Consider the following 12,175-nt stretch of genomic DNA (forward strand, 5'->3'; position numbering starts at 1 on the left):
CAACACTACATTCTCTAATTCAAGAGACTGACTAATAAAATTATACAAGTTTCCAGTGAGTTTGCTTGGACAAATGAAATTAAAAAGAAAAAAATCAAAAGCTACTTCATTTATCTGCTTCTGTCTCCCTTAGTGAAGATGTACGTCTGAGCTTAATATAAATTTTTAAAATACGCCATTCACATTTTAGCACTCTTTCTGAAATACAATAATTAATGAAAATAAATTTCCAAATTAAGACTTTTATTTCTAGTACATTCAGTAAATTAATATGTATTTCAAACAAGAGAGAAAATCCCTTTAAATCCTTAAACACTTTGAACCAACTACAATTTCTAAAAAATAAACCAAATACTGAAACAAGGAAAGTAAAACAGGTATCTTCATTTTTTTACCTACCATCAGACATGCTTTTTAAGATGTAGAGGAAACACATCAGCAGGCTCTTAATCTCAGACTGGTCAAGTTTGTCACAGCGAACGACAGAATTTCCCAAAGTGCCACTTTGCTGGTGCTAAAGAAGGAAACAGAGGTGATTTTTCTCCTTCGTTACAGGTAAAACAAAATTAGGTTCACTTTTCTCCCTTGGAAGAGAAAGAGTCTTAGAATTGAGTCAAATCATACAAATTGGAAGCTATAAATGATTTGTCAACGAACTACAAGCACACCGTCACCAAATACACACAAGTGTTAATCCATGGAACTCTGTCTTATCTCCTTGGCACACTCTGCTGGGACAAGCCAGAAGGCACGGACCTTTCAAACTGAAAAACCAGTCGTAGTTGCCGGCTTAGTGCCGAAATGCCAAGCAAAACTTCATGCAAAAAACTGTGCGTGCTAAGATCAAAGAGAAATGATGATTCAGAAGACAGTACCAAACCAAACACATCCTCAGGAAAACGTCAAGTGGCTGAAAACAGCAAATTAAGTCCAAGGGGCTGCTATGGACCAGCCACTAAAGCCTGGAGCTGAGTCACTGTTATTCCATTACATCCTGGGGGAAAACCACAGGCAGGTGCCCGACAGGGACAAACAGGGACACCTCAGTGCAGCAGGACCAAAGCCCCTAAACTGATGAGATCACGCCATCATCAGCTTAGCTCAACACTGCAAACTTCAGAAAGCTCAGGGCGCAGGGTGAGGGCAGCTTTGCCACTAGACAGCAGGTTCACACCATGTTCAAAGCATTCACTTAAAGAAAAAAGAACAAGAATCTCATCTCATTTAAAAAACACAAGAAATTTAAAAATCTTGAAAGTTATATTTCCAATTGAAATCTGGAAAATTTTTTGCCAAATACCAAAGCAGAAAGATCAGTGAAAAAATATCTTTCATTCAAGGTACTGGTGGGCAATGGAAAAGATATATACTAATCAGGTTTAACTAATAACATGACACGAGTATTTTTATTATAAGAAGAGACACACTGCAATTAGCGGCAAAGCCGTGGTGCCGGCGTACCTCCCGCCCACCCACTTCATCAGCGCCGCTGGGAGAGCCCAGGCCTCCCTGCAGCGGGAGCAGGGGTGCCGCCTGTGGGGCCTCTTCCGGCAGAGGCAGCAGCGTTAGCAGCGAGAAGTCCATGGTGACCCGGTGTCTCCTGGCTGACTGGCCGCTCTCCTCCTCTCCAGCTCCGCGTATGACACAAGCCGAGTGCCTTCTGAGCAGCTTCTCCCTCTAGGCACGAAGGCATGTCAGGGTCAAGGGAAAAGTTCGACAGGTCATGACACCTGCGCGGAGATGCTCGGACGGCTACAGAACCGCAGCTGAGGGTCATCACGGCGAGGTCGGCCACACAACCGCGGTAAGGTTACGAACCTGACCCCGAGGAAGGGCGGCTTCCACGTTTCTGAGAACTAGGAATACATCCCTAAGAGAATCACTTGTTTATTGGTACATAAACCTGTAACTTAACCTATACATAACTTGTCTATAACTTGAAATAACTTAGGAAAACAGTGGCCGAGGTGAGACTAATCTACTATCATGGTTCCAGGTTTAAATCCAAGCTTTATCCATTTGCACAAAATTCCAAACTTAGGTATTTCAAGAAAAAAATAGTTAAATATGAGGAGGATGTGTTGTGTTGGGGGCACAGTATGAATAGAGTGATTTCAAATAAAGCCTTATCCCTGCCTCATCTGTACCACTGATTAATCTTTTCTGGAGCCAGCTTCGGATCCAACGCCCATTCGCATGGGTAACTGTGTTATAATTGGTGTTCCCTGGCACACAGACCATGGGGATTCTAAGCAAGTGGCATTTTGATTTCCCTACCTGTTCAAACTGCCAGAACCACTGGCTCAAAGTGCTCCACTGTAAACACTGCCCTGATGAAATCCTACAACAGGAACCAGGGGGTTTCAGGGAATGGGCTCCATCCTTAGACCATACTCTGAGATCATCTACCCCAGGTTAACTGAGTTGTTTAAGGAAAAAAAAAACAAAGGTCATCCTTACTGAACACTAGAACATGAAGCATGTTTACTTTGGGCTAAATCCATTAGTTATAAGAAACACTTAAGTTACATGAAAAGAAATTACCTTATCCAGGGAATTGCTCTTCTCACTATTCCTTTCTGGAAGGCTGTTCCCGGAATCTGTGCTTATGAGGGATCCTCTGGAATCAGCATTTCTCACACTACTGATGTTTGGAGTTGAGTTTGTATACGGAGAAGCTAAACAGAAATCAAGCCAAGACCAAAGATTTGGTGAGACAGAACAAAATAAAAAGAAGTACTGAACTGTAATAAGGGAAACTGCTTCTTTGGCACTTATTTTTCCTGTGAGAGCTGGCTCAAGAGTTTCGTTCAATTACCTCTCCTGTAAAGAACCAGGCCATTTAGATTGAGATACAAATAACCGTTAATCTGAAACGTTCAGACATAACCATCAATTCACTTATGAGAAACCACCTTGGATTGCTCAGACTAAAGGAGAACATGCTGGTTCAGACTGGGGTAGAATAAAGACTTCAAAAAATTAAAAAGATAAATCCACCTACAACTATCAAATAAAAAAAAAACTAAACCATGCAATAAACGTGCAGTACTCAGACGGCGGGCTGAGATACCCCAGAAAACTCTGAGGGGTGTCATGGGACATTTTAAAGTTTCAAGGAAAACACAGTGATACTTGACGTCTGCCAGAAACTGTAGTTTCAACCTCCGACTGTGCTACATTCCTTTCCGTGATGTCATATCTCTGTGAAGCGGGGTATTTGGTGGTCGCGATGATAAAATGCAAGTACTGGGTGAAAATCAGTGTGGAACAGGAAATGAGAATGTTGGTGAGCGATCTGATTCCAAATTTGAGAAGCCGTGTAGCGCCCAACAGGCACACACAACCCATTAGTAAGAATCGTGGTTAGTAAAAATAAAAATTTTTTTCTTTATGTATGTATATAGTTTTCAAATGCCTACTAAGTTGTTAGGTTATAAGTACTTATTATTTGGCCCTAAGTACCTAATAAACAGAACCATTAGGTGTTTCTTTTGGCCTTGGGGACTCCATGAAAAATTACTTTGATTAATAAGGGTGCTGTGAATTGAGAATGTTTGGGAATCTCTGCAATAAACAGTTACAAGCAGAAAGGAAATCTAACTTGGAAATAAAATTTGTGACATCTGTTGAAAAAAAATAGCATTTTAAGGGAGAAGTCAGCCCCTACCTCAATACTGTGGAATTTTTAAAAGTAATAGATCGACTTCCTGCTTAGATAAGATTTAAATAAATCACATAAGTAAAAATGACTCTTAGACTTGCACATTCTGGCTTGAACCAAAAGGCATGCCTCCGGCTGCAAGGCTGGGCTGGCAGTGCACACTGCGCAAGACTTTCGGCGCCACGCTGCAGCAAGCTGTAAGCACAGCCTCCCACCCCCAAGCTGCTGAGATGCCTTTCCTTGGCACCTCAGAACAGGCAGGCCCTTTTTGGGTTTCAGCCTGCAAATTAGCTGCCATGGGCTGATACATCTCAAAGTTAATCCTCTCCCCGCCCCTAACACTCAGGTTTATCCACCACCATCTCTGAAACCAGTTCAGTGTATTAAGTATATCAAGCAAAGAAGGGCAAGGGAATCTGAAAATGTGAGTGCAGGCAGGAACACGTAAACCACTGGCCAGGGGCTGCGCCTACCCAGAATAGGAACGGTGTGATTGACTGCCACAGGGTACAGGTAAAAACCCTATGAAAAAGCCAGGGGCCTTTTTCTATACTCAGAGAGAAAAGAAACATGCACTGTGACCAAATTATAACTATCGTCTTCCTAATATAACCAGACTTCATACTTAGTGTAGAACACAGAACTCAGGAGAAAAAGGCTCTCAGTAAAGTAAAATTAGACATTAAATTCTCAAAGTTTTAGGCTCAGTTCCAGAACAAGAGTTCTAATCTAAGGCAAACAGATGTAAACGCAATAAATCAAAATCAACATGCTGGGGCTTCCCTGGTGGCGCAGTGGTTGAGAGTCCGTCCACCTGCCGATGCAGGGGACACGGGTTCGTGCCCCGGTCCAGGAAGATCCCACATGCCGTGGAGCAGCTAGGCCCATGAGCCATGGCCGCTGAGCCTGCGCGTCTGGAGCCTGTGCTCCGCAAGCGGAGAGGCCACAACAGTGAGAGGCTCGCGTACCGCAAAAAAAAAAAAATCAACATGCTTAGTAGAACTATGTTCCTGGTGTGTGTGTGTGTGTGTGTGTGTGTGTGTGTGTGTGTGTGTGTGTGTGTGTGTTTAATATCCTGGCCCAGTGCATAACTTTTAAAAGAAATTTAGTTCAACTCTCTCCCCTTTGTACAGACAGCAAAATGCAATACACTGAGTAGGTAGGTAAAGGAACCCTGAGCCTAAGAATGCATGCCTTGAGAATGTAATTTTTTTTTAAATTTATTTATTTATTTTTGGCTGTGTTGGGTCTTCGCTGCTGTGCCTGGGCCCCCTCCAGCTGAGGCGAGCGGGGGCCACTCCTTGCCGCGGTGCGCTGGCCTCTCACTGCGGTGGCCTCTCCTGCTGTGGAGCATGGGCTCCAGGTGCGCGGGCCTTAGTAGCTGCAGCACACGGGCTCAGCAGTTGTGGCTCACGGGCTCTAGAGTGCAGGCTCACTAGTTGTGGTGCACGGGCTTAGTTGCTCCGCGGCATGTGAGATCTTCCTGGACCAGGGCTCAAACCCATGTCCCCTGCATTGGCAGGTGGACTCTCAACCACTGTGCCACCAGGGAAGCCCCTAAAATGAACGTAATCTTTGAGTAGTTTTTATCCAAGCAATGAATCGGTTTCAGAAATTTTCATGCACCATGTTCCAAAGACATTAAAAAAACCGCTGAGGGTACATTCTCAGTAAGTGTGGAAACAGAATTTCCTTAAGAGACATAAGGAGAAAGTCAGCTCTTGATAAGCACTGGGACTAAAACTAACTGGAAATTCCTTGATGAATAAAAGAAGAATTGCTAAAGCTACCAGAAAACAACTAGTAAACCCAGTTCAAAGGTGGGGGCTGCTTTCCTGGAAGGCATTTCTAAAAGGAAACAAGGATTAAAGTGTTTAAAGATGGGGGCAACATAGATAAAAGCCTGAGTATAAATTAAGTCTATTGTGGTGAATTCCCATGAAAAGTGGATCCAGATCTTGAAATTCAAGAAAGAATGAAATGGGACAAAATTAGCCTTGAGAACTTTTTGTAACTTCACCATGAACACAGAGCAATCGAAGGCCATTTACGTCATTGGAGTTGTGCTAGACCCCCCTCGGCTCATCTCTATGTTCTCAAGGCACCCCAAACCCTAACAAGGTGAATGTGGAATTGGAGAATCAAGTCAGAGTCAAAACATCACCTCATTCTAGTTTCATCATTTCCATAAAGTCTTGAATCCTACAGAATACTGGTCAGAGAGGACAGAGAGTTAAGATTTAGGCTACTAAGAGTCTACCACAAAGCATGAATAACACTGAAGAACTGTGCTTGTTATAATGGCAGTCAAATAATAACACTGTTTACCTTGCCAAGCACTGCACACATTCAACTAGCTCTTCATCCCTCACCACGACTCTATTTTTGAGATGTGGACACAGGGTAAAGAGGAGAGACACCCTGCCCATGGCAATTGTAAATGGTGGAGTCTGGATCCAAAGCCACATCTGTCTGGCTTTAAAAACATTGCTGGGAACCTCTGCAGACAAAGCCCCTGAAAGGACCCCTTCCCCACTCCCAGAGAGCGGCTGGGCTTGTGGACAGAGTGAGGCAAAGGAGACAGAGCGAGGGCCCCATGAGAAAGGCAACGGAAATACCACGTGCCAGGCTCTGCGTTTTGTATGAATTAACTCATTTCATCTTTACAACGCCAAATGAGGTAAGTATGACTATGAAAAATACACAGAAACAGAAGTAAGATTAAAGACGGGTATGGGCATTATGGGATAAATCTGAGCATTGGTATGAGGTTTCCAATTTTACAGTCTGGCCAGTTTCATCACCTACATGAAATACCACGTTAGCAACTAGAACAACACAAAAGCTAAGGACATAAACTCAGAATGAACCACAGTCCTGCAGATTGATTAGGTAAAAGGACTGCCCTTTATTCTGCCCTATGAGTTAGTTCCATTATTGGGTGGTCTAAGCATTAGCCACAGCAGGAGGCTGCATTTATTCAAACTGTGGTGTAAAAGAGAAGAAGAAATGAAGACAGCATAAGCCTGTGAGCGTCTGTGAAGATATATATATATTTTTTGTACCATTATCTTTATGAAGGAGCTGGCACGTGTGCTCAATCAGAGTATTAATAAATACATTTCTCAGGCATTTTCTTATGGAAAAACTACTCAATTTGAATCTTGATTCATGCCATCTGTTTTCCTCCCCATGGGGGCTGCTCTAACATTATTTCAGAGAGAAAAAATATTGTAGCAAAGAAGATTTTAGAAAACTGATTTCAGGACTGCATTCTAGCCATAAACCAGTATCTCCATCAGCAATTAGTCTGTCACATCTCATCTAAACCGTTAACACTACAAATACATCCTACCCACCACACACACACTTGCAAAGATATTCTTTTCCTAAAAGTATAAACAATCTAGTTTGAAGATTTAAAATGAAAAATTAACACGCATTAAACAAAAAGCAAACAGGACAAATATGTGGTTAAGTGTACTACATGTGTTATTCCTGAAATCTGAGATCTTTATTTCAGTGTAGAGTTAAGGGGTTTCATAGCTGAGGAGCAAAATCAGGAAAAGAATATTTGAAGTAGAAACTCAAGACTTCAAAGTTCTGATTTGAAAGCTAACAAATGATTGGATTAAAGACACCTTCCGAATTAGACTGCAGAGAAGCAGGTCAGAGTCCGAGCATTACCAATGCCGGAGATGGCACCAAAGAGGTCCTTGTGCAGACTGGCATCCAGCGAGCTCCCAGACTTCTGCGGTGTCACTATCGGGTTCACGGCTGGCAAAGTAAGGGATTCCTCCTTCACAGTCTGTCGAGAAGGAGAGAGACAAGAAACAATTGAAGATGACTTTAAAGGATTCACCAACAGTTCTTGCAAGTGTGAGGGCGAGCATAAGAACAGGACAGAACAGGCTGGCATGTTAAACGTGCCTGAGTGGGAGGAGCACAGCGCGGGGTGGAGGTGGGGTGTGTGGGTCAGAGGAGCGGCAGGAGGAGGGAGCACGGGGCACGTCAGGTCTGGGGTGGGCAGAGAAACCTTGGCCCATGAAGTCCTGTATTTCCCCAGGAGGTCTAGCACCCTTCCCTTTCCAGAGCTCTGATGCCCAACATTTCTGTAGATTATTTCAATATGTTTCTTCCTTCAGAAGAAGCCCCATGTGCTCTTTCTAACTGGAACGTTGTTTTTTTTCTCTCACATCAGAAATCTTCCTAAATGAGCAACAGTGACCTCACAGTAGCAGCAGTGAAAACCTCTGCAAGGTGGGTGCTTCGTCTGAATTCTCAATCAGTGGAGAAATTATGTTCATTATGAAGTTATGTCATAAAAGGGATTTTACTTTCATGAAAGCCAAAGCAAAAGCTGGTGTTCATTTTTCTCAGGATTGAAGCAGTACAGATAGGTAGCATTACACCCTGAATTACTTATTCCGATTAGAAAAGCAGACAAATTTAGAGAATACACATGTGAAATACAATGTTGTAGAGGGTGAGATTAGTGTGGTGCATTCCATGTAAGGACAGTGAACATTCACGCTCTTTGGAACTACAAAAACTATTCTATAAACACGGTTCATCTCAATGCACCATCACGTAGGAGATGTATAGAAAACAGGACAAAGCACCACTGTTGGGGGAAAAGGGACAGAAATACACACAAGGGAGCTCCCCCGGTGTATGCTGTAATGACAAAGTGGCAAGATGAACAATGGAGCCGGTTCACGGGTCCAGAATAAACAGGAAAAGGGCACTGCTGAACTGCTAACACCTATCCAAATTAATGCCAGATTGTCTCCAACCAAAACACTTTGAGATCATTTCTGGCATCATCCTTCAGTCAACTTAATTTCCAGTATATCTTTAAATGACTGCATAAAGCTAAAGTAAATTAAGGTGGTCAGTTTGGGGAGGTGGGGTCATTCACCCTGGCCCCCCAACATCTAGTCTGATTATCTTTCTAATTTTACAGAGGAACTTCAGCCCAAAGAGGTGGCTTTTCCAAGACTGTGTAGTATGTTACATCAGAACCGGGGCTAGCACTGAGCTCTTATAGCACGGAGGTTAGAACTATGCTTTTTTTTAAAAAACAAAATAAACTCCTTCCTCTATAACTTTTTGTTGGATACACAAAGAAGATCCTGAAATCTTACAAGAAAGCAAGGCATCAGGAAAGCATGGCTTTTTATAATGATGTTTTTTTTTTTTCTTTTCGGTTCGCGGGCCTCTCATTGTTGTGGCCTCCCCCGCTGCGGAGCACAGGCTCCGGAGGCACAGGCTCAGAGGCCACGGCTCACAGGCCCAGCCGCTCCGCAGCGTGTGGGATCTTCCTGGACCGGGGTACGAACCCGTGTCCCCTGCATCAGCAGGCGGACTCTCAACCACTGCGCCACCAGGGAAGCCCTATAATGATTTTTAACAAGAGTTGAAGGTTTACTGACTGACTCCGTCTTAGCCAGAAATGCAACTTACCAAGACTACTGTAGATTATTATGGTTTTAGGGGCAAAAAAAGAGGAGACGTGTATAGTTGAATAGTGTCCCTCCAATTGCATATCCACCCTGAACCTCAGAATGTGACCTTATTTGGAAAGAGGGTCTTTGCAGATGTAATTAAGATGTAAGATAAGATGATGTCATCCTGGATTAGGGTGGGCCCTAAACCCAAGCACTGGTGTCCTTATAACGACAGAACAGGACACCAGAGACACAGACACACACCAGGGAGAACACCATGTGAAGACAAAGGCAGAGATTGGAGTGATACAGCTATAAGCTAAAAAAAGCAAGGATTTCGGGCAACCACCAGAAGCTAGGAGAAAGGCGTAGAACCAGCTCTTCACCCAGACCCTCAAGAAGGAACCAACCCAGCTGACATCTTGATTTTGGACTTCGGGCTTTCTGACTGTGAGAGAATAAATTTCTGTTGTTTTGGGCCAGGCAGTTTGCGGTATTTTGTTAGGGCAGCTACAGGAAGCAAATACAGGCTGTGCCTATGTGAATGTGCTTACGTACACTGCCAGGGTTCACGGGGAAGGGAGACACATCTCTCACGTTGATCCGCTGGACATTCTCAATCAGCAGACCGAACAGAGGCAGGTAGAGAGTGGCTATCCTTGCTTGATGGCTCTGAAACAAAGGCGCAAAGCATAAGTTTATCCCGGACTCAGAATTTAACGATGGACTGAGCTAGCACTTGGCCATCTCCTGTATTTGGATCCTTCCTATAAAGATTGCTGTTGGATTTTATTGTATAAACAGAGAAAGTCTTAGTGCTGTTACCACTAATTTTCTAATTGCTTATTTCTTTATATTACTCAAAATGAAGGACACTTATCAATCATATTTCCTTCCATTAGAGAACACTCACCCTGGAAGCATATCTGTCATCAAAAGAATGCTTTATCAGCAGGTTCTTAAGCACACCAATGGCAATCAGCCGGACCTCCCTGAACTCCTGGAGGGCGGTCCCCACCTCCCTCAATAACAGTCCCACCAAGAAGTGGTTTCTGCAGAACTCATCCGTTAATGAGTAGTCAAGCTGGAGATCTGAAATGAGGATAGAAACCGCTTTAGTTAGAAAGGATGTAACACTCTTTGAATAAAATAAAAACCAAGCCCATCCTTTGCTTTCAGCCTCCCCTGTGTGTGTCATCAGGTGGTCACATCTGGCTTCCAAGGGGAAAGGGCTGATAACCTAAAATACTGCTCTGCACTCCAAAGTGAAAACAAAATTTAAATACAAATAAATGCACTGGATTTTGATTTTAAAAGGTATTACATCCTACATAATTATTAAGTTAGTGAATAGTTTTAGTACCAATTTTTAGAATACAGGACAGCATGTTGCATTACAAATGTAATTTTGTTATTGATATGAAATTTAAAAATAAAATTGTAGTAACTGAAAACATTGCGGGGGAGTAAACTGTGCATAAGAGACACGTAATTAAAGAATAAATATAGGTGGTCTATTAAAATGTTCTTCACTACATGAGTTCATTTATCGATTTCCTGGTCATTAATGCCCATATATGCCCATTAAAACCCAATGTGTTTAAAATGAACGAGTTACCATATTACCTATTATTTTGCTATCACTGAAGATCTTATTTGACTTAGAATTTTCTAAAATATACTCTAAAAACTTCTTTACCTCAAAAAGCCAATAGAAAACTGATATAAATTAGAACTAAAATGGACAAAGCACCAAATCAAACTAGTAAGTCATCAGCAAGCTAAGTGACAAGACTGAAAGCTCTTCTGGAAAAGAGATAATAAGCAGACGTGAAACCTACTGAGGGAGGGTAAATAAAAGCAGCTAAGCATCACACGCTAAAGCTGAAATACACCTGTCCAGAAAGCTGTGGCTAGGATTTAAATTCTTATACTGAATCCATTGTTAGAGGAAAGTCTATAGGCCTCTCCTTTAACTTTAACGCCACGTTAGTTGCTTCTAAACCTACTCAAAGTCTGACCCAAGCCCTATGAACTCTTTAGCAGAAGGAAGGGAAAGAGCGTTCATCTTTCCAGAATACTCATGTCCACTGTTTATGATTTTTAAGTCCAGTTTACTGAAAAGACAGTTCACAGCTTGAATTCACATGATCCCCTTAGAAGGAAAACTATTTATGGGTTTAATTGCACACGTGTGTGTGTGTGTACGTGTGCATGTGCAGAGAGGAGAGTGGAGGAGCAGGTGAGAAGGGTAAGAGGAAGGAGGATGCTGAAAAGAAAACGAAACTTTATTCCTATCAGTGCAGTTATGGAAATTATCTGTAGCTGACCCACCACCTGCCTAGGGCAGCCCTTCTAGCCGCCAACTACCCCGACAGTCTACTAAGAGCTTGTGCGAGTCTGTGGGGTACCTGAAGGGTCTCCTCCTCACTCCTCACTTGGTTCTACAGGATAGACACCTGGGCCAGTGGGGAAGACGGACATTAGCACATGTTCACTGCCCAACCGCTGGGCAGCAAGAGCTATCCTCAGCACCCTGAGAGGTGAGAGGAAAACGGTCACAGTCTCCAAGGACAGGTGGGCTAGGAACTGAAGGTGGGGTGAAGGAGGGTCTGGGGTGCAGGGTAGGGAGCAGTTCACTCCAGGTGGGGCGCTGGGAGAGGTGAGGGGGAGACCTGGCTGGGCCCACAGGGGAGGTGCTGAGTGACTGGCCAGGAGGAAGACAGGATGCCCAAGGAGGTGCTATGTGAGGCTGAGAAGTGCGGGGAGGGCCTGCCATGTGTGAGGAGCTGGGACCAGCAGGTGTGCCCGGCATGTGGGGAACAGTGCAGGGTGGGACAGGCGGGCAGGCTGGGGTTGGATGGGGGATGCTGAACAGCCCAGGAGCTCAACCCCTCACCTTCTTCAATTATCACCCCAAAGTTGCCTTCTCAGTGAGGCTTTGCCTGGCCACCCGATCTCAATGCCAGCCCATTTCCTATCCCCTTCCCTTGCTTTATTTCTCTCTCCTTAGCACTTATCACTCTCTCATGTTCTACATATTTCACACAGGTAAGACAGC

General features: G+C 43.5%; 1 protein-coding gene across 17 annotated transcripts in view; it reads right to left on the minus strand.

Annotated features, from left to right (window-relative positions):
- Positions 1-12,175, minus strand: part of DOCK9 (dedicator of cytokinesis 9) — a 378,599-nt gene that overhangs the window by 57,111 nt on the left and 309,313 nt on the right. For all 17 annotated transcript variants that reach the window (XM_082859679.1, XM_082859678.1, XM_082859680.1 and 14 more), the window contains 5 exons: positions 10,028-10,206; positions 9,673-9,786; positions 7,352-7,472; positions 2,545-2,678; positions 400-514 (listed from right to left, as the gene is read on the minus strand). In XM_082859679.1, coding sequence (XP_082715805.1) covers positions 400-514; positions 2,545-2,678; positions 7,352-7,472; positions 9,673-9,786; positions 10,028-10,206 — 663 coding nt within the window. The remainder of the gene's footprint in view (positions 1-399; positions 515-2,544; positions 2,679-7,351; positions 7,473-9,672; positions 9,787-10,027; positions 10,207-12,175) is intronic.

Source organism: Leucopleurus acutus (assembly GCF_964270905.1).
Source record: "Leucopleurus acutus genome assembly, chromosome: 18".
NCBI lineage: Eukaryota > Metazoa > Chordata > Mammalia > Artiodactyla > Delphinidae > Leucopleurus > Leucopleurus acutus.